General features: G+C 43.2%; 1 protein-coding gene across 1 annotated transcript in view; it reads right to left on the minus strand.

Moving 5' to 3' along the window:
• Positions 1 to 20,721, minus strand: part of TOPAZ1 (testis and ovary specific TOPAZ 1) — a 353,700-nt gene that overhangs the window by 88,553 nt on the left and 244,426 nt on the right. The window contains exons 16-17 of the mRNA XM_077268982.1: positions 16,414 to 16,579; positions 10,871 to 11,035 (exon numbers count right to left, since the gene is read on the minus strand). Of these exons, the coding sequence (XP_077125097.1) occupies positions 10,871 to 11,035; positions 16,414 to 16,579 (331 nt within the window). The remainder of the gene's footprint in view (positions 1 to 10,870; positions 11,036 to 16,413; positions 16,580 to 20,721) is intronic.

A 20,721-nucleotide genomic window follows, 5' to 3' on the forward strand; every position in this document is an offset into this window, starting at 1 on the left:
CCATTGATTCCAGCCAATTTTGCGTTCAAAAAGTCAAACGGTGCTCCCTCCATTCTGAGCCCTGCCATACCCCCAAACAGTTGCTTTCACCCACATACGGGGTGTGATGCAGTGACCCCTGTGGCAGCTAGAGGGCGCTATGTGTGCTCCTTGGGATATGCATGCAGGCATATCTGTTGTTATAATGGTGGTGAAACAGTGACTGGCAGTGTTGTGAATGGCCGATATGTGTCGCAGAGGGAGTCTGCGTGGTAAGTCTGATGCAATGTTGTTGTTCTGGGACCTGTAGTCCCTCAAGAGTTTGTATAGCTATGAAGGGAGACTTACTAGGCTAGTTGTTGTGAATTTGGATTCTGGGCTCCCCCGGTGGCTACTGGTGGAATTGAACTGGTGTTGTCATCTTCTCTGTTCACCTGTTCCCATCAAGATGTGGGAGTCGCTATATAACCTTGCTGCTCTGTTAGTTGCTTGCCGGTCAACAATGTTATCAGAAGCCTCTCTGTGCTTGTTCCTGCTCCTAGACAACTACTAGATAAGTTGGACTCTTGTCCATGTTTGTTTTTGCATTTTTGTTCCAGTTCACAGCTGAAGTTTCGTTACTGTGTCTGGAAAGCTCTTGTGAACAGGAATTGCCACTCTGGTGTTATGAGTTAATGCCAGAGTTTTAAAGTAATTCCTGGATGGTGTTTTGATAGGGTTTTCAGCTGACCATGAAAGTGTCCTTTCTGTCTTCTGCTATGTAGTAAGTGGACCTCAAATTTGCTAAACCTATTTTCATACTACGTTTGTAATTTCATCTTAATTCACCGCCAATACATGTGGGGGGCCTCTGTCTCCTTTCGGGGTATTTCTCTAGAGGTGAGCTAGGACTAATATTTTCCTCTGCTAGCATTATTTAGTCCTCCGGCTGGTGCTGGGCATCTAGAATCAACGTAGGCATGCTACCCGGCCACTGCTAGTTGTGCGTTAGGTTTAGTTCATGGTCAGCTCAGTTCCCATCTTCCAAGAGCTAGTTCCTATATATGCTGATGCTATGTTCTCTTGCCATTGAGAACATGACAGTTTGACCGGCCCACTAAAGGGTTAAAATCCTTGGCTGAGAAAGGAGAGAAATAAGAAGTCTGCTGAGAATTTTTTTTTTTTTTTCTCCTTCTAATCTTTGAATGGCTCTGTGTCCACCTGTTTGTAATGGATCTTCAGAGTGTGACTGCAGGTTTGAATAATCTCGCCACGAAGGTACAAAATTTGCAAGACTTTGTTTGTCATGCACCTGTATCTGAGCCGAGAATTCCTTTGCCGGAATTTTTCTCGGGGAATAGATCTGGGTTTCAGAATTTTCGAAATAATTGCAAATTATTTTTGTCCCTGAAATTTCGCTCTGCCGGAGACCCTGCACAGCAGGTCAGGATTGTGATTTCCTTGCTCCGGGGCGACCCTCAAGACTGGGCTTTTTCATTGACACCAGGGGATCCTGCGTTGCTCAATGTGGATGCGTTTTTTCTGGCCTTGGGGTTGCTTTATGACGAACCTCATTTGGAGCTTCAGGCAGAAAAAACTTTGATGTCCCTATCTCAGGGGCAAGATGAAGCGGAAATTTACTGTCAAAGATTCCGTAAATGGTCTGTGCTTACTCAGTGGAATGAGTGCGCCCTGGCGGCGACTTTCAGAGAGGGTCTCTCTGATGCCATTAAGGATGTTATGGTGGGGTTCCCTGTGCCTGCGGGTCTGAATGAGTCCATGACAATGGCTATTCAGATCGATAGGCGTTTGCGGGAGCGCAAACCAGTGCACCATCTGGCGGTGTCCACTGAGAAGTCGCCAGAGAGTATGCAGTGTGATAGAATTCTGTCCCGAAGCGAGCGGCAGAATTTTAGACGGAAAAATGGGTTGTGTTTCTATTGTGGTGATTCTACTCATGTTATATCAGCATGCTCTAAGCGCACTAAAAAGCTTGATAAATCTGTTTCCATTTGCACCTTACCGTCTAAGTTTATTCTATCTGTGACCCTGATTTGCTCTTTGTCATCTATTACTACGGACGCCTATGTCGACTCTGGCGCCGCTTTGAGTCTTATGGATTGGTCCTTTGCTAAACGCTGTGGGTATGATTTAGAGCCTTTGGAGACTCTTATTCCTCTGAAGGGGATTGACTCCACCCCATTGGCTAATAATAAACCACAATACTGGACCCAAGTAACTATGCGTATTAATCCGGATCACCAGGAGATTATTCGCTTTCTGGTGCTGCATAATCTACATGATGATTTGGTGCTAGGATTGCCTTGGCTGCAATCTCACAACCCAGTCCTCGACTGGAAAGCTATGTCTGTATTGAGCTGGGGATGTAAGGGGGCTCATGGGGATGTACCTGTGGTTTCCATTTCATCATCTATTCCCTCTGAAATTCCTGAGTTCCTGTCTGACTATCGTGACGTCTTTGAAGAATCCAAGCTTGGTTCATTACCTCCGCACCGAGAGTGCGATTGTGCCATAGATTTAATCCCGGGTAGTAAATACCCAAAGGGTCGTTTATTTAATCTGTCTGTGCCTGAACATGCTGCTATGCGAGAATATATAAAGGAGTCCTTGGAAAAGGGACATATTCGTCCATCGTCATCTCCCTTAGGAGCCGGTTTTTTCTTTGTGTCAAAAAAAGACGGCTCTTTGAGACCATGTATCGATTATCGGCTTTTGAATAAAATCACTGTAAAATATCAATACCCATTGCCGTTGCTGACTGATTTGTTTGCTCGCATAAAGGGGGCCAAGTGGTTCTCTAAGATTGACCTTCGTGGGGCGTATAATTTGGTGCGTATCAGGCAGGGGGATGAGTGGAAAACCGCATTTAATACGCCCGAGGGCCACTTTGAGTATTTAGTGATGCCTTTTGGTCTTTCAAATGCTCCGTCAGTTTTCCAGTCCTTTATGCATGATATTTTTCGCGATTATTTGGATAAATTTATGATTGTGTATCTGGATGATATTCTGATTTTTTCGGATGACTGGGACTCTCATGTCCAGCAAGTCAGGAGGGTTTTCCAGGTTTTGCGGTCTAATTCTTTGTGTGTGAAGGGTTCTAAGTGTGTTTTTGGGGTACAGAGGATTTCCTTTTTGGGATATATTTTTTTCTCCCTCTTCCATTGAAATGGATCCTGTCAAGGTTCAAGCTATTTGTGATTGGACGCAGCCCTCTTCTCTTAAGAGTCTTCAGAAATTTTTGGGCTTTGCTAACTTTTATCGTCGATTTATTGCTGGTTTTTCGGATATTGCTAAACCATTGACCGATTTGACTAAGAAGGGTGCTGATGTTGCTGATTGGTCCCCTGACGCTGTGGAGGCCTTTCGGGAGCTTAAGCGCCGTTTTTCCTCTGCCCCTGTGTTGCGTCAGCCTGATGTTGCTCTACCTTTTCAGGTTGAGGTCGACGCTTCTGAGATCGGAGCTGGGGCAGTGTTGTCGCAGAAAAGTTCTGACTGCTCCGTGATGAGGCCTTGTGCCTTCTTTTCCCGTAAATTTTCGCCCGCTGAGCGGAATTATGATGTTGGGAATCGGGAGCTTTTGGCCATGAAGTGGGCTTTTGAGGAGTGGCGCCATTGGCTTGAGGGGGCCAGACATCAGGTGGTGGTATTGACTGACCACAAAAACTTGATTTATCTTGAGACCGCCAGGCGCCTGAATCCTAGACAGGCGCGCTGGTCATTATTTTTCTCTCGGTTTAATTTTGTGGTGTCATACCTACCGGGTTCTAAGAATGTTAAGGCGGATGCCCTTTCTAGGAGTTTTGAGCCTGACTCGCCTGGTAACTCTGAGCCCACAGGTATCCTTAAGGATGGAGTGGTATTGTCAGCCGTTTCTCCAGACCTGCGGCGGGCCTTGCAGGAGTTTCAGGCGGATAGACCGGATCGTTGCCCACCTGATAAACTGTTTGTTCCTGATGATTGGACCAGTAGAGTCATCTCTGAGGTTCATTCTTCTGCGTTGGCAGGTCATCCTGGCATTTTTGGAACCAGGGATTTGGTGGCAAGGTCCTTCTGGTGGCCTTCCCTGTCACGAGATGTGCGAGGCTTTGTGCAGTCTTGTGACGTTTGTGCTCGGGCCAAACCTTGTTGCTCTCGGGCTAGTGGATTATTGTTGCCCTTGCCTATTCCTAAGAGGCCTTGGACGCACATCTCGATGGATTTTATTTCAGATCTGCCTGTTTCTCAGAAGATGTCTGTCATCTGGGTGGTGTGTGACCGTTTCTCTAAGATGGTCCATTTGGTTCCTCTGCCCAAGTTGCCTTCTTCTTCCGAGTTGGTTCCTCTGTTTTTTCAAAATGTTGTTCGTTTGCATGGTATTCCTGAGAATATCATTTCTGACAGAGGGACCCAATTCGTGTCTAGATTTTGGCGGGCATTCTGTGCTAGGATGGGCATAGATTTGTCTTTTTCGTCCGCTTTCCATCCTCAGACTAATGGCCAGACCGAGCGGACTAATCAGACCCTGGAGACATATCTGAGGTGTTTTGTGTCTGCTGACCAGGATGATTGGGTTGCTTTTTTGCCATTGGCGGAGTTCGCTCTCAATAATCGGGCCAGCTCTGCCACTTTGGTGTCCCCGTTTTTCTGTAATTCGGGGTTTCATCCTCGATTTTCCTCTGGTCAGGTGGAAACTTCGGATTGTCCTGGAGTGGATGCTGTGGTGGAGAGATTGCATCAGATCTGGGGACAGGTGGTGGACAATTTGAGGTTGTCCCAGGAGAAGACTCAGCTTTTTGCCAACCGCCACCGTCGTGTTGGTCCTCGGCTTTGTGTTGGGGATTTGGTGTGGTTGTCTTCTCGTTTTGTCCCTATGAGGGTCTCTTCTCCTAAGTTTAAGCCTCGGTTCATCGGCCCGTATAAGATATTGGAGATTCTTAACCCTGTTTCCTTCCGTTTGGACCTCCCTGCATCCTTTTCTATTCATAACGTTTTTCATCGGTCATTATTGCGCAGGTATGAGGTACCGGTTGTGCCTTCCGTTGAGCCTCCTGCTCCGGTGTTGGTTGAGGGTGAGTTGGAGTACGTTGTGGAGAAAATCTTAGACTCTCGTGTTTCCAGACGGAGACTCCAGTATCTGGTCAAGTGGAAGGGATACGGCCAGGAGGATAATTCTTGGGTGAATGCATCTGATGTTCATGCCTCTGATCTGGTTCGTGCCTTTCATAGGGCCCATCCTGATCGCCCTGGTGGTTCTGGTGAGGGTTCGGTGCCCCCTCCTTGAGGGGGCGGGTACTGTTGTGAATTTGGATTCTGGGCTCCCCCGGTGGCTACTGGTGGAATTGAACTGGTGTTGTCATCTTCTCTGTTCACCTGTTCCCATCAAGATGTGGGAGTCGCTATATAACCTTGCTGCTCTGTTAGTTGCTTGCCGGTCAACAATGTTATCAGAAGCCTCTCTGTGCTTGTTCCTGCTCCTAGACAACTACTAGATAAGTTGGACTCTTGTCCATGTTTGTTTTTGCATTTTTGTTCCACTTCACAGCTGAAGTTTCGTTACTGTGTCTGGAAAGCTCTTGTGAACAGGAATTGCCACTCTGGTGTTATGAGTTAATGCCAGAGTTTTAAAGTAATTCCTGGATGGTGTTTTGATAGGGTTTTCAGCTGACCATGAAAGTGTCCTTTCTGTCTTCTGCTATGTAGTAAGTGGACCTCAAATTTGCTAAACCTATTTTCATACTACGTTTGTAATTTCATCTTAATTCACCGCCAATACATGTGGGGGGCCTCTGTCTCCTTTCGGGGTATTTCTCTAGAGGTGAGCTAGGACTAATATTTTCCTCTGCTAGCATTATTTAGTCCTCCGGCTGGTGCTGGGCATCTAGAATCAACGTAGGCATGCTACCCGGCCACTGCTAGTTGTGCGTTAGGTTTAGTTCATGGTCAGCTCAGTTCCCATCTTCCAAGAGCTAGTTCCTATATATGCTGATGCTATGTTCTCTTGCCATTGAGAACATGACAGCTAGTTATGTGTGATGGGCGGGACAAACTAGCTACACCCATACACTCCCACCTGTGGGAGTGGTTACAGGTATATAATGTGACCAGGGTGTGGGATTTCCTGGGAGTAGGAATCCTGAGGAGCAGATGTGAGTGTGTTGGATTTCCTGGGAGAAGGAATCCTGAATAGCACACTGGGCAACCTGTGTTGGATCTCCTGGGAGTAGGAATCCTGAAGAGCACATGCCAGTATGTTGGATGGTCCCATGTGGGATGGACGTGCTGAATAGTGCACAGTAAGACTATGGTTCTGGATGGTCTGTGTTGGGGAAGCTACCATCCTTCGGTGGCTCTGGACTGACTGATGTGTGCCGGCCAGGCAAGTTGGTGAACCCCGTAAGGCAGTTTCCCCAGGAGAGAGGACTGATGAGGAGTCAGCAGGTGGAGCAGGAGCTCCCATAAGGTACCATTGACTGTTGGTGCTTGTGTATGAACTGTGTGGTCTCCCACGGCAAATGAACAGGGTGATGTTCAGCGTGTTTAGAGTCTGCGACCCAATGTCATGTGCGCTACATGACTAGGGACATTGGTGAACTGTTCGGCGTACGGACACCCATGGTAACTGGACGAAGTGAGAGGTCCAGCATGTTCAGTGACTGTGAGACAAAGCCGTATATGAAGTGTACAAGATAAAGCTGCAAGTTAATATCACCAGTTGGTGCCTGTTGTATTTTATAAAATGTATAATATGAACTGTGCATAACCCGGTTTATGACACTTTAATAAACCGGATGGACTGTTTTGTTTGAAAAATCGTGCTTGACTACGTTAATCCCGTACTAAGCGAGTGTCCCCCAATACACTCAGTAAGTGCAACCTTACAGGGGGTATTGGCGTATTTAGGAGAAATTGCACAACAAATTTTGTGGTCCATTTTCTCCTGATACTCTTATGAAAACATAAAAATTTTGGTTCCAACTTAAACTTTTTGTTAAAGTAAGATGTTCATTTTTTCCTTCCACATTGCTTTGGTTCTCGTGAAGCACCTGAAGGGCTAAAAAAAAAAATGGTTTTGTAAATTTTGTTGGAAAAATGAGAAACTGCTGGTCAACTTTTAACCTATATAACGTCCTAAGGCTAAGTTCACACAGGGCATTTTTGCTGCTTTTTTTTTTTCTGCCGTGCAAAACTTGATCTTCTTGGCAGGAAAGAAGCTGCGTCAAAAACGCAGGTTTTGGTGCATTTTTGTTGCGTATTTGGTGCGTTTTTTTTTCTCTTTGTCCATGCTAATGTCCTTGAATTTTCAGCAGCAAAAACGCAGCAAATAATGATACCTGTGTTTTTTCAACACCCATTCAAGTCAACGGGTGAAAAACGCAGCAAAAACGCTGAAAGAAGTGACATGCTCTATGTCCAAAAAACGCAGCAAAACAAAAAATACTGATCACACAAAAGCCCAATGTGTGTGCATGACATTTCTGAAATGTCATAGGCTTTGCTGGTACTATAAAAAGTAGCTGAAAATTAGCATAAAAAGCAGCAAAAATGCCCTGTGTGAACTTACCCTAACAAAAAAAAATGTTTTTACAATTGTGCTGATGTAAAGTTGACATGTGGGAAATGTTATTTATTAACTATTTTGTGTGACACCACTCTCTGATTTAAGGGTACGCAAATTAAAAGTTTTGAAAATTTAGCAATTTTCAAATTTTTGCCAAATTTCTTTTTTTTTCATAAATAAACGCAAGTTATATCGCAAGTTATATCGAAGAAATGTTACCACTATCATACAGTGGTAACTAAGTACAATACGTCACGAAAAAACAATCTCAGAATCAGTGGGATACGTTAAAGCGTTCCAGAGCTATAACCTCAAAGTGATTGTGGTCAGAATTGCAAAATGTGGCTTTTTCATTAAGTACCAAATTGGCTCTGTGACTAACGGGTTACAGTAAGTTGAGGGTGTCACCAATTTCATTGTTGGGGTTGTGTGTGAAATAATGCCTACAAGTAGTATTCAACCCCCTGCAGATTTAGCAGGTTTAATAAGATGCAAATAAGTTAGAGCCTTCAAACTTCAAACAAGAGCAGGATTTATTAACAGATGCATAAATCTTACAAACCAAAAAGTTTTGTTGCTCAGTTAAATTTTTATAAATTTTAAACATAAAAGTGTGGGTCAATTATTATTCAACCCCTAGGTTTAATATTTTGTGGAATAACCTTTGTTTGCAATTACAGCTAATAATCGTCTTTTATAAGACCTGATCAGGCTGGCACAGGTCTCTGGAGTTATCTTGGCCCACTCCTCCATGCAGATCTTCTCCAAGTTTTCTGGGTTCTTTGGGTGTCTCATGTGGACTTTAATCTTGAGCTCCTTCCACAAGTTTTCAATTGGGTTAAGGTCAGGAGACTGACTAGGCCACTGCAACACCTTGATTTTTTGCCTCTTGAACCAGGCCTTGGTTTTCTTGGCTGTGTGCTTTGGGTCGTTGTCTTGTTGGAAGATGAAATGACGACCCATCTTAAGATCCTTGATGGAGGAGAGGAGGTTCTTGGCCAAAATCTCCAGGTAGGCCGTGCTATCCATCTACCCATGGATGCGGACCAGATGGCCAGGCCCCTTGGCTGAGAAACAGCCCCACAGCATGATGCTGCCACCACCATGCTTGACTGTAGGGATGGTATTCTTGGGGTCGTATGCAGTGCCATCCAGTCTCCAAACGTCACGTGTGTGGTTGGCACCAAAGATCTCGATCTTGGTCTCATCAGACCAGAGAACCTTGAACCAGTCAGTCTCAGAGTCCTCCAAGTGATCATGAGCAAACTGTAGACGAGCCTTGACATGACGCTTTGAAAGTAAAGGTACCTTATGGGCTCGTCTGGAACGGAGACCATTGCGGTGGAGTACGTTACTTATGGTATTGACTGAAACCAATGTCCCCACTGCCATGAGATCTTCCCGGAGCTCCTTCCTTGTTGTCCTTGGGTTAGCCTTGACTCTTCGGACAAGCCTGGCCTCGGCACGGGAGGAAACTTTCAAAGGCTGTCCAGGCCATGGAAGGCTAACAGTAGTTCCATAAGCCTTCCACTTCCGGATGATGCTCCCAACATTGGAGATAGGTAGGCCCAACTCCTTGGAAAGGGTTTTGTACCCCTTGCCAGCCTTGTGACCCTCCACGATCTTGTCTCTGATGGTCTTGGAATGCTCCTTTGTCTTTCCCATGTTGACCATGTATGAGTGCTGTTCACAAGTTTGGGGAGGGTCTTAAATAGTCAGAAAAGGATGGAAAAAGAGATAATTAATCCAAACATGTGAAGCTCATTGTTCTTTGTGCCTGAACTACTTCTTAATACTTTAGTGGAACCAAACAGAATTCTGGTGGGTTGAAGGGTTGAATAATAAATGACCCTCTGAAAAGACTTTTCACAATTTAAAAAAAAAATAAACAAAGAAATAACATTCTTTTTTGCTGCAGTGCATTTCACACTTCCAGGCTGATCTACAGTCCAAATGTCACAATGCCAAGTTAATTCCAAATGTGTAAACCTGCTAAATCTGCAGGGGGTTGAATACTACTTGTAGGCACTGTATGTCCAATTTGCCTTTTGTTTCTGTGTTGTTTTTTTGGTGTGTTGTTCCAATACACAAAAAGGAAATAAACATGTGTATAACACAACATGTGTAATTGCAATAAGTTTCTGGGAGAAATGCTTCATTTTCTGGATCAAATTTCAACACTTTCAGCCATGACTGTAATTAAATTAAATGTGCATTAGACTAGCTGAGATAAATCTAAAATCCATAAACCATTATATAGACTCATATTGCCTCATTCCAAGATGCAGTAGAAGCCAACATTTATCTTCAGACTACGGTGTATAATGACTGATGCACGTGCAGCATAAGTTATAAAACATGTTCTACATGGAAGACTATGGAAAAATCTCAGTACTAGTAGCTTGGGCTGTCCCATGATTCTTCATTAAAAACCTAGGAAAGGACATTCATGAAACCTTTTAAGGTGAATTTAAGTGAAAAAAGCAAATCACTAGCTCTCCCAGGTGCTATGCGTTCAGAATCACGGAATCCAATAGACTACTTATAGGACAAATGAAGTAAGAAAAATCCAGCTTCATAAAATTTCAAGTTTATTCAAAAAAATATTGGAAGCTAAAAAGGATTGACCCAAGATGTTACAGAAACAGCAACACGTTTTGAACGCTAACACTGCGTTCATAGTCAGTGCTTACTAAGACAAAGAACATAGTGTTAGCAATCGAAACGTGTTGCTGTTTCTGTTATGTCTTGGATCAATCCTTTCAGGCAAAAAGAATCAAGGTTCTCATTTTGTTTTTTAGGCTACGTTCACATTGCGTTAGGGCGATCAGTTTAACAGATCTGTTACTTAGCGGCACAATCGCAATGTAACAGATCTGTTAATGCACCCATTGCCATCCATTATCGTAACGCATCCTAACTCATGTCAAAATCGGCATGTGTTAGCGATGATGCGTTACTTTGTGACACACCCTCGAACGCGTTTTACCGCGTTTTCTGGTACGTTGGTCTAACACACATCAAATAGACGCGTTCGCTATGCATAGATCTCTATTGCTAACGCATGACGACATGCGTTAGCGCGATTGTAGCAAAAAAGCAATTTTGGGCATCAGCGTTCGCGCATCAGTTTAAAGAATCCAGTAAACGGATGGCACTAACACGATGTGAACCTAGCCTAATTGATGTGAATCTGAGAAAAACACTATGAAAATAGAGGCATCACATATGCCCCTAGCAAACAAAGAATTGAAATATGGACATGAGCATGAGTTGGAGAAAAATCTAAATTAGCAAACAGTTTTTCTGAACAAATATGTGCAATCACACCAAATTTACACCAAATGTAATTACCTTGAGACTCCTGGAATCCAGGCAGATTTTGGAGGACATCAAAGCACATGTTGAACATATTTTTAGATAGGGCTTCTTGAAACAACAAACACTGCAAGTTGTGGCGGCGCAAAACATCCATCATGTCACAAGGCCACATGAACGTGTTTACTACCCAACTGCACGCTAAAACAAAAACACGATAGTTACAGAAGCCAAAAGGATTGGGTTGCTAACAACAGTCATCATACATCCAAAATGTATGGTCTCTCAAATGCATGCCAAAGTCTAGGGTACTGATGGAGATGGCAAAATATTGTATTATTCTGTCAGTCTTGCAGGCAATTAGTAAAGATGTCACGTGCATGTGTGACCAACGCTCAATTCAAACAGGGTACATACGACGCCCAAACTTGGGATAGGCTGTAATCCTGCAGGCATGTAAAAATGTGGATAGGGAGTCAAACCATTTAACACACCTCACAAAGCAAGATATTTCAGCACAATATTTGTATTTCTCTTTGTAATGCACTGGCTTGTGCAGGGCACTGGAACATAAGAAATAATGTGTGACTTATCCACTTTATATTGATATGTAGTGCTGCAGACACATGAATATAACACTATTAATATACATACAGGTGCTTCTCACAAAATGAGAATATCAAAAAAGTTAATTTATTTCAGTTCTTCAATACAAAAAGTGATACTCATTATATAGAGTCATTACAAACAGAGTGATCTATTTCAAGTGCTTATTTCTGTTAACGTTGATGATTATGGCTTACAGCCAATGAAAACCCAAAAGTCATTATCTCAGTAAATGTATGTTCAGTAAATGCACTCAATACTTGGTCGGGGCTCCTTTTGCATCGATTACTGCATCAATGCGGAGTGGCATGGAGTCCATCAGCCTGGGGCACTGCTGAGGTGTTATGGAAGCCCAGGTTGCTTTGATAGCAGCCTTCAGCTCGTCTGCATTGCTGGGTCCGGTGTCTCATCTTCCTCTTGACAATACCCCATAGATTCTCTATGGGGTTAAGGTCAGGTGAATTTGCCGACTGTGGATTGTGGCCTCTCAACTCTTCCTCCAGACTCTGGGACCTTGATTTCCAAATGAAATGCAAAATTTACTTTCATCTGAAAACAACACCTTGGACCACTGAGCAACAGTCCAGGTCTTTTTCTCCTTGGCCCACGTACGACACTTCTGGCGTTGTCTATTGGTCATGAGTGACTTGACACAAGGAATGTGACACTTGTAGCCCATGTGCTGGATATGTCTGTGTGGTGGCTCTTGAAGCAATGACTCCAGCAGCTGTCCACTCCTTGTGAATCTCCCCCAAATTTTTGAATGGCCTTTTCTTATTCCTTTCAAAGCTGCAGTTATCCCGGTTGCTTGTGAACCTTTTTCTACCACAACTTTTCCTTCCACTCAACTTTCCATTAATATGCTTGGATACAGCACTCTGAACAGCCAGCTTCTTTAGCAATGACGTTTTGTGGCTTTCCCTCTTTGTGGCGTGTGTCAATGACTGCCTTCTGGACATCTGGCAAGTCTGCAGTCTTCCCCATGATTGTGGAGCCTACTGAAACAGACTAAGGGACCTTTTCAAATGCTTAGGAAACCCTGGCAGGTGGTGTTTGTTAATTATTAAAATTTACTGAGATAATGACTTGAGTTTTCATTGGCTGTAAGCCATAATCATCAACATTAACAGAAATAAACAATTGAAATAGACCAAATCTGTTTGTAATGACTCTATACATGAGTTTCACTTTTTGTATTGAAGAACTGAAATAAACTTTTTGATATTCTAATCTTTTGAGAAGCACCTATATTTAGTTTAGACTTTTTTCAATTTTAAAGACAAAAATATATACAGAAATCATGCAGTTTTCGCTCTAATTTGATTCTTCCTGTTCTTGAGAGATTACTTTTCAGAAGAATTATTATGATAGACAACACTTAGGTCAGTATTTGGTCAGTGTTCCCCAAACTCCAGTCCTCACGGCCCCCAACTGATCACGTTTCCAGGATTTCCATCTTTTTGCACAGGTGACAGTATTATGGCATCAGAAATTGCCATAGGTTCTTTCACCAGTGCAATACTAAGGGAATTCTTAAAACATGATCTGTTGGGGGCCGTGAGGACTGGAGTTTGGAAACACTGTGCAAGGAGAAGTTGCAGCAGAAGGTCTGTGTCAGTCTTTGGTTCTTTCCTCAGCCATAGTATTTTATGAAAAGCAGCTGTCATTTTATGACTCATCTGTCTTTCCTGAATACAGATTTTACCAATGAATTCAAAGTGAAAGATCAGTCCAGGTGGCGGAATCAGCAAATTTATTTGTTTCTTGTACTACTGATTAATGCAAAAAAATTAAGACAGTCATTTAAAAAGTACAAAATACGGATTTGTAACCATTCTTTTAATTTCTTATTCTTGTTTCTAGGTTTTCTTTTTTAGGGAGTTGATGCAGTCATTCCAACATAATGTACAAGTTTTTATAGTCTAGTCTAGGCCCATGAATATGGCAGAAGAAACCCCAATATACCGTATATACTCGAGTATAAGCCGAGAATTTCAGCCCATTTTTTTAGGCTGAGATTGCCCCTCTCGGCTTATACTCGAGTCATTCCCAGGGGTCGGCAGTGGAGGGGGAGCGGCAGCTGTCTAATCATACTCACCTGCTCCTGGCGAAGTCCCTGCACGTCCCTGGTTCTCCGGGCGCTGACAGCTTCTTCCTGGACCCGACTCCACTCCCATAGGGGTGTAGCCGCATATTCATTACTGTAATGAGCGGTACCATGTGACCGCTCAATATAGGAAGAAGCTGTCTGCGCCCAGAGAACCAAGGACGTGCAGGAACCGAGCCAAGAACAGGTGAGTCTGACGGGGGCAGAGGGCGATATTCACCTGTCCACGGTCCACCGCTGGGCGCCGCTCCGTCTTCCTCTGCAGTGACGCTCAGGTCAGAGGGCGCAATGATGTGATTAGTGTGCGCGCCACCCTCTGCCTGAACGTCAGTGCAGAGGAAGACGGAGCAGCGCCCAGCGGTGGACTTTAGCAAGTGCCGGGGGCCTGAGCGACGAGAGGGGAGTATGTGATTTTTTTTCTTTAATCGCAGCAAGAGCATATGGGGCATAATGTATGGAGCATCTTATGGGGCCATAACCAGCATTTGTGGGGAGCATTATATGGGGCAAATGTCTGTATGGAGCATCTTATGGGGCCATAATCAGCATTTGGGCAGCATTATATGGGGCAAATGTCTGTATGGAGCATCTTATGGGGCCGTAATCAGCATTTGTGCAGCATTATATAGGGCAAATGTCTGTATGGAGCATCTTATGGGGTCATAATCAACATTTGTGCAGCATTATATGGGACATATTTTAATATGGAGCATCTTATGGGGCCCATCATGAACTGTATGGAGCGTTATATGGGGCTCCTGATTCAATATGGATATTCAAAAACACTTCACCTACTGATGTCTCAATCAATTTTACTTTGCTGCATTTCCCACCCTAGGCTTACACTCGAGTCATTAAGTGTTCCCAGTTTTTTGTGGCAAAATTAGGGGTCTCGGCTTATACTCGGGTCGGCTTATACTCGAGTATATACGGTATATTGGGGTGATCTTCCCTATATTGCTACTTTAGTTTGATATCTACATTTGCAAATGTAATGATATTTATAAATTCTTTCTACAATCTTATGTTCTATTTCTATTGTAAAACCTGACGTTACCAGGCAGGGCATGGAGATTTTAGCGCTGCTTTTAGTGTGATTTTATTCTACAGTGTTGATTAATTTGTGTAATGCATTACAAGACTTATATCACTTCTTATTTCAATGACTGAGCCATATGACGGATTATTTTTAGCAAGATGACCTGTGTTTTTTCTGACAAGGTGGCTCTTTTAGTTATTGGTGCAGTCAAAGCAGAAATAAAGCGTTTTATAATTTCGCAAAAATACCTGTCTTTAGCCCTGGAGGCAGGTCTTAACCCCCCTGCTGCACACGCCACACTGCCGTCAATCAAGGCTTCTTCTGTGCCGGGCGCCTTCCCCTCCGCGCTGTTTTCACATCAAATCCGGCACCTGCGCTGTTTTGTTCTGCCTGGGGCAGGCGCAGTGAACGCTGCCCGTCTGACCTCAGATGCAGTCTCGCAGACTGCGCCTGTGCGGCCACCCAACTTGTGAATTCCAGCCCCGCACTGTGCATAATGCATAACACACTGTCTTGGTTTGTACAAAGGAAGGGAGAATGATGCCAGCGTGTATTGGCCACAGGGATTGTGTGACATAATGTCATGTGAGCCCCAGGAGAGAAAGTGCAGATACTGAAGAGTATAGCTCTTGTTATTTCACTGGGGAAACATAGGGATTGAGAAGGGGGTTCGATCAATATCAACCAAACTAAAAGAACATTTAAGACACCATGTAGTGTCATAGCATATAATGCTGGACTAGAAAAGACAGACACTCTCCTAGATATACACCCTATAAGAGACAGAGTCCAAAGCCCAAAAATAAAAGATAGTAATAAATTTATTCAGACAAATATGTAGAATTTACCAATAGTATACATTATAACAAAAGGCATTGGACAAGTGGCAGACAGTGTCAAAAGAAACCATTGCACTGTTCCATACAGTATCAGGCACAGGATAGAGATCGGCACATTCCTTATAATAATAAATAGCAAATTACCAACATTGGTCACCTGGCAGAAATCAAGGAACCAGAGTAGTCAATACATGCGCTAATATGACGTGCCAAATAGCAGGAAAATTGCATGGAACCATCCCAATGCGATGCCACGGCGATTAGGGATCAGCTGACGCCGCACAGTCTGAAGAAGGCGGGGGGAGATGAGTGAGAGGCGAAGATATGCACTGCGCATGCCCATGAATCCCAGCCCCGCAGTGTCAATAAATCAGAAGACACTGCGGGGCGGGATCTCGGGCAGCGCGGCCGCACAGGCGCAGTAAGCCTGACAGCAAATGATGTCAGAAGACGGGCAGCGCTAACTGCGCATGCCCAAAGCATAACATAACAGCGCAGGCGCCGGGACAGTTCAAAACAACGCTGAGGAGGCGGTGCCCGGCATCAAGAGGGCATGAGTGACGGCGGTGCTGCGTCTGCATTAGGGGGAAAGACCTGCCCCCAGGACTGTTTCAAGGTATTTTGGACAAATTGCAAAAGCGATTATTTCTGAAGTTACAGCACCAAGAACTAAAAACCTTGTCAGAATGCAGCATTTGTACTGCACAAGGTGGCTCTTTTAGTTACAAACGCCTGGGGGGGTGACAGGTTCCCTTTAGTGTGTGTAACAGAGCAATGGTTTCTTTTTACACTGTGTGCCACTTGTCCAGTGCCTTTTGTTATAATGTATACTATTGTTAAATTCTACATATTTGTCTGAATAAATGTATTCCTATCTTTTATTCTTGGACTTTGTACTCTATGTCTCTTATAGTGTGTATATTGAGAAGGGGGTTGTCTGAGTAGTGAATAAACCCTCAAAGGAAATTTAAATGTAGAAAAATGTTACCTTTTAGTGTTTGCACTGCACTACCAAGGTTTCCACACTTGAGGAAAATCTCAACAGCAACATTAACCGTATGACAACGTGACGCGTGGCTTTCTTGACCAGAGATTCCTTTCAAGATTGTGTAATTGATCTTTAGCTCATGGAATTTGTAAATCACTTTTCTTCCCTTAAAAGCATTTAAAATAAAGAAAAACAACATTAGGAGTTTTAACACTTTGATACTAGCAAAACCATACTAAATCAATGCAAATCTGATACTGTTTTATCAACAGCTCCTGTTTGTCATCTGAGACAAGACAAATAAAAGTACAATATTTCAAATAAAAACTCCATGCACTTGTACTAATTATTTAGGCTGAGAGTACTCAAAAACTTTGGCCACGACATGTTGTACGGCCAAAGATTGTGGTGTTGCTGCTACATTCCAGTGCAATACAAGTGAATGGGAGCACATTGCAATCCCCTGGGTAACAGGCTAAGCTATTCGCAAAAACTCAGATCAGGGGTTGGATTTTTTGCGACTTGCATGCTGCATTTATGATACCTTAGAGCCTAGATGTAACAATACAACCCCATTCACTTGTACTACGCTGCAATATAGCAGAGAAACTGGTAATTGTCTGCATGGCCAGTGTCATGGCCAAAGTTGCCATGTAGCCCCAGCCTTCGTCTGTTTTGCCTTTGATTAATTGGGAGACAGATCTCATCGTCTGTGTTAACACATAGTTTTTCCTCCTGGTATCAGAACATCTGTTGCTTTAATGTCCTGTCCTATCCAGTTTACTATGATTTTTTTAGCAAACTGATTAGCCTAATGTTTGTAGGAAGGGTATACTGAGCAAACACTTTCTTTTATATCAAGTATCAGCATCCTATTGGCAGGGCGTATAGATATGGTGCTCGCTGCCCATACCCAAGAAATGTGGTATTTCCCTTATGTTGGTGCTAAAGGGAATTGAACACCAGTCTATTACAGCACATTATAGCAGATGGTCCCAGCAGCTAGGTACCAAGTGATCAGTTTATTGCCTAATATTCTCCTCCCCAATTTACTGCCATCTGGTAACATGAAACTAGCAGTATTTCCAATTGACCAGAAAATAAAATGTATTATAGTGAAAAATTAAATAAGAATTTGCAAAACTATTATTATTTTTATTATTTATTTCTATAGCACTATTAATTCCATGGTGCTGTACATGAGAAGGGTTTACATCAAAATACAAATCTCACTTACAGTAAACAAAACTAACAATGGCAGACTGGTACAGAGGGAAGAGGACCCTGCCCTTGTGGGCTTACATTCTACAGGATTATGGGGGAAGGAGACAGTAGGTCGGGGGTTGAAGTAGCTCCGAAAACTATTCACACTTTCTTCATAAATATGGTGTGCAAAAAAAAACTAATTTCATGTTAATATCAAAGGTGTTAGGTAGGACATAACACAATGGAATTGTCCTAAAGCAGAAATGAAAGTTATGAGACTTGACCCTTTAAAAGGGAGATTAGGCCAAAACCTTGATCTAAACCTGCTTGTCAATATCCTGGGGGAGGCCACACTAACAAATGGAAACCAGCAAAAATAGGATGTTCAAGTTCAATGGTACATTGGCTGATGTCTAAGCTTAAAGGGAGTTCGTCAGCACAAACTGACAGTATAATAGGCCATAGTATATGAAATTGCACCTTCAGTGTTCTCATTTCTGTCTATTTTCTGCAGAAAGTGAAGTATAATAATAAAAATGTTAGTATTCCTTGCACTCCTGGTTTGGGCAAGAGGCTCAGTGCACCATCTTCCCTTTGGTCTTGCATTTCCCAGTATTCTTTACTGGTGATTGACACCACTGGCTGGCCTGGAAACCACACTGTCTACAGGGAAATCTCAGCTGAAGGAGCAGGACCTGAAACTGCTCTGAATCACGCTGGTCAGTAGGCAGAAGCTCTGAGCTCCTACATCAACTCATGTACAGAGAAGTTTCCGCGGTCAGTGTTTCTATTTTAAAGTCTGTTATTGCAGAAAAATGACAGGTAAACTTTATTCATATCCACTATTGCTGTTACTTTTTTACTTACAGCAGGGCATATATGTTAATTTTGTTTCTTAGGTTTTGTCTAAATATGATATGATATTTTCGCCCACAAATTCTTATTTTCACAAGGGTAACAGGAGAAATTAGACCACAAAAGTTGTTGAGCAGTTTCTCCTGAGCACGTCAATACCCCATATGTGGGGGTAAACAGCTGTTTGGGCGCACCGCAGAGCTTGGAAGAGAAGGAGCGCCGTTTGACTTTTTTCAATGCAGAATTGGCTGGAATCGAGATCGGACGCCATGTCGCGTTTAGAGAGCCCCTGATGTGCCTAAACAATAGAAACCCCCCCCCACAGGTAACCTCATTTTGGAAACTAGACCTTTTAAGGAACTTTTCTAGATGTGTGTTGAGCACTTTAGACCCCCCAAGTGCTTCACAGAAATTTATAACGTAGAGCCGTGAAAATAAAAAATCCTTTTTTTTCTCAAAAAAATGATTTTTTTAGCCAGCAATTTTTTATTTTCTCAAGGGTAACAGGAGAAATTGGACCCCAAAATTTGTTGTCCAGCTTGTCCTGAGTAAGCGGATACCCCATATGTGGGGGGACCACTGTTTGGACACACATTGGGGCTCGGAAGGGAAGTAGTGACGTTTTAAAATGCAGACTTTGATGGAATGGTCTGCGGGTGTCATGTTGCATTTGCAGAGCTCCTGATGTACTTAAACAGTAGAAACCCCCACCAGTGACCCCATTTTGGAAACTAGCCCCCCCAATAAACTTATCTAGATGTGTGGTGAGCACTATGAACCCCCCCATCTGCTTCACAGAAGTTTATAATGTGGAGCCATGAAAATAAAAAATCATATTTTTTTCCACAAAAATTATCTTTTCACCCCCAAATTTTTACTTTCACAAGAGTAACAGGAGAAATTGAACCCCAAAATTTATTGTGCAATTTATCCTGAGTACGCTGATACCCCATATGTGGGGGGGACCATTGTTTGGGTGCATGGCAGAGCTTGGAAGGGAAGGAGTGCCTTTTTGGAATGCAGACTTTGTTAGAATGGTCTGCGGGCGTTATGTTGCATTTGCAGAGCCCCTGATGTGCCTAAACAGTAGAAACCCCCCACAAGTGACCCCATTTTGGAAACTAGCCCCCCAAGAAACTTATCTAGATGTGTGGTGAGCACTTTGAACGCCCAAGTGCTTCACAGAAGTTTATAATGCAGAGTCATGAAAATAAAAAAAAAATTTTTTCCCACACAAAAACGGTAATTAGTCTTACCGGTAATAGTATTTCCAGGAATCCATCCTGACAGCACCATGGAGGTTGTCTTCTTATCCACAGTGGGACAGGAAACCACGAGCATAAAAGGACCCTCCCCTTACCAATCATCAGTGATTTTCAAAGTACCACATCTGGATGGATGCCAAAAAAGAATATTTTATTTAAATACAAACAAGATACAAATGTTTACGTCACATCATTCCTTAATAAATCAGCGTGGGAAGGGAAACTAACAGTGCTGTCAGGATGGATTCCTGGAAATACTATTACCGGTAAGACTAATTACCGTTTTCCAGGTCATCCACCTGACAGCACCATGGAGAAGTACCAAAGCAGACTACTTCCTAGGGTGGGAATACTGCCTGGAGTACCCTCCTGCCAAAACTTAATTGTGTCGACATCACATCTAGTTTGTAATGTTTGGAGAATGTACTAAGACTCGACCAGGAAGCGGCGTTACAAATTTGATCTGCTGAAGCCCCCCCTTTTTCTGCCCATGAGGCTGCCATTGACCTAGACGAATGTGCTCTGATATATCCCGGTGGATCCCTCCCCCGGGCTTTATAGGCCGAGATTATTGTAGATCTAATCCATCTCGCGATTGTGGATTTAGACACCTTTCTACCTTTATTCGGGCCTCTAAATTGAACAAAAAGGTTATTATCTACCCTCCAGGGTGCTGTAATCTCTAGGTATTTAAGAACCGATTCTCTAACGTCCAGACTATGGTAAAGAGACTCTTTTTGATTTCTGGGAGACTGAAAGAAAGAAGGAAGTATGACCTCCTGATTAATATTTGAATCGGAAACCACCTTCGGGAGGAAAGCTGGGTCCAGTCTCAGAACCAGTCTGTCATGAAAAACCTGTAAATATGGGTCTTGAATAGAGAGGGCCTGAAGCTCTCCCAGTCTCTTTGCGGAAGTGATGGCTACAAGGAAGGCCGTTTTTAGGGACAATTTACCTATGTCTGGATTATCCCCCAAGTCAA

The sequence above is a fragment of the Ranitomeya variabilis genome, chromosome 6, assembly GCF_051348905.1.
Source record: "Ranitomeya variabilis isolate aRanVar5 chromosome 6, aRanVar5.hap1, whole genome shotgun sequence".
NCBI classification, from domain to species: domain Eukaryota; kingdom Metazoa; phylum Chordata; class Amphibia; order Anura; family Dendrobatidae; genus Ranitomeya; species Ranitomeya variabilis.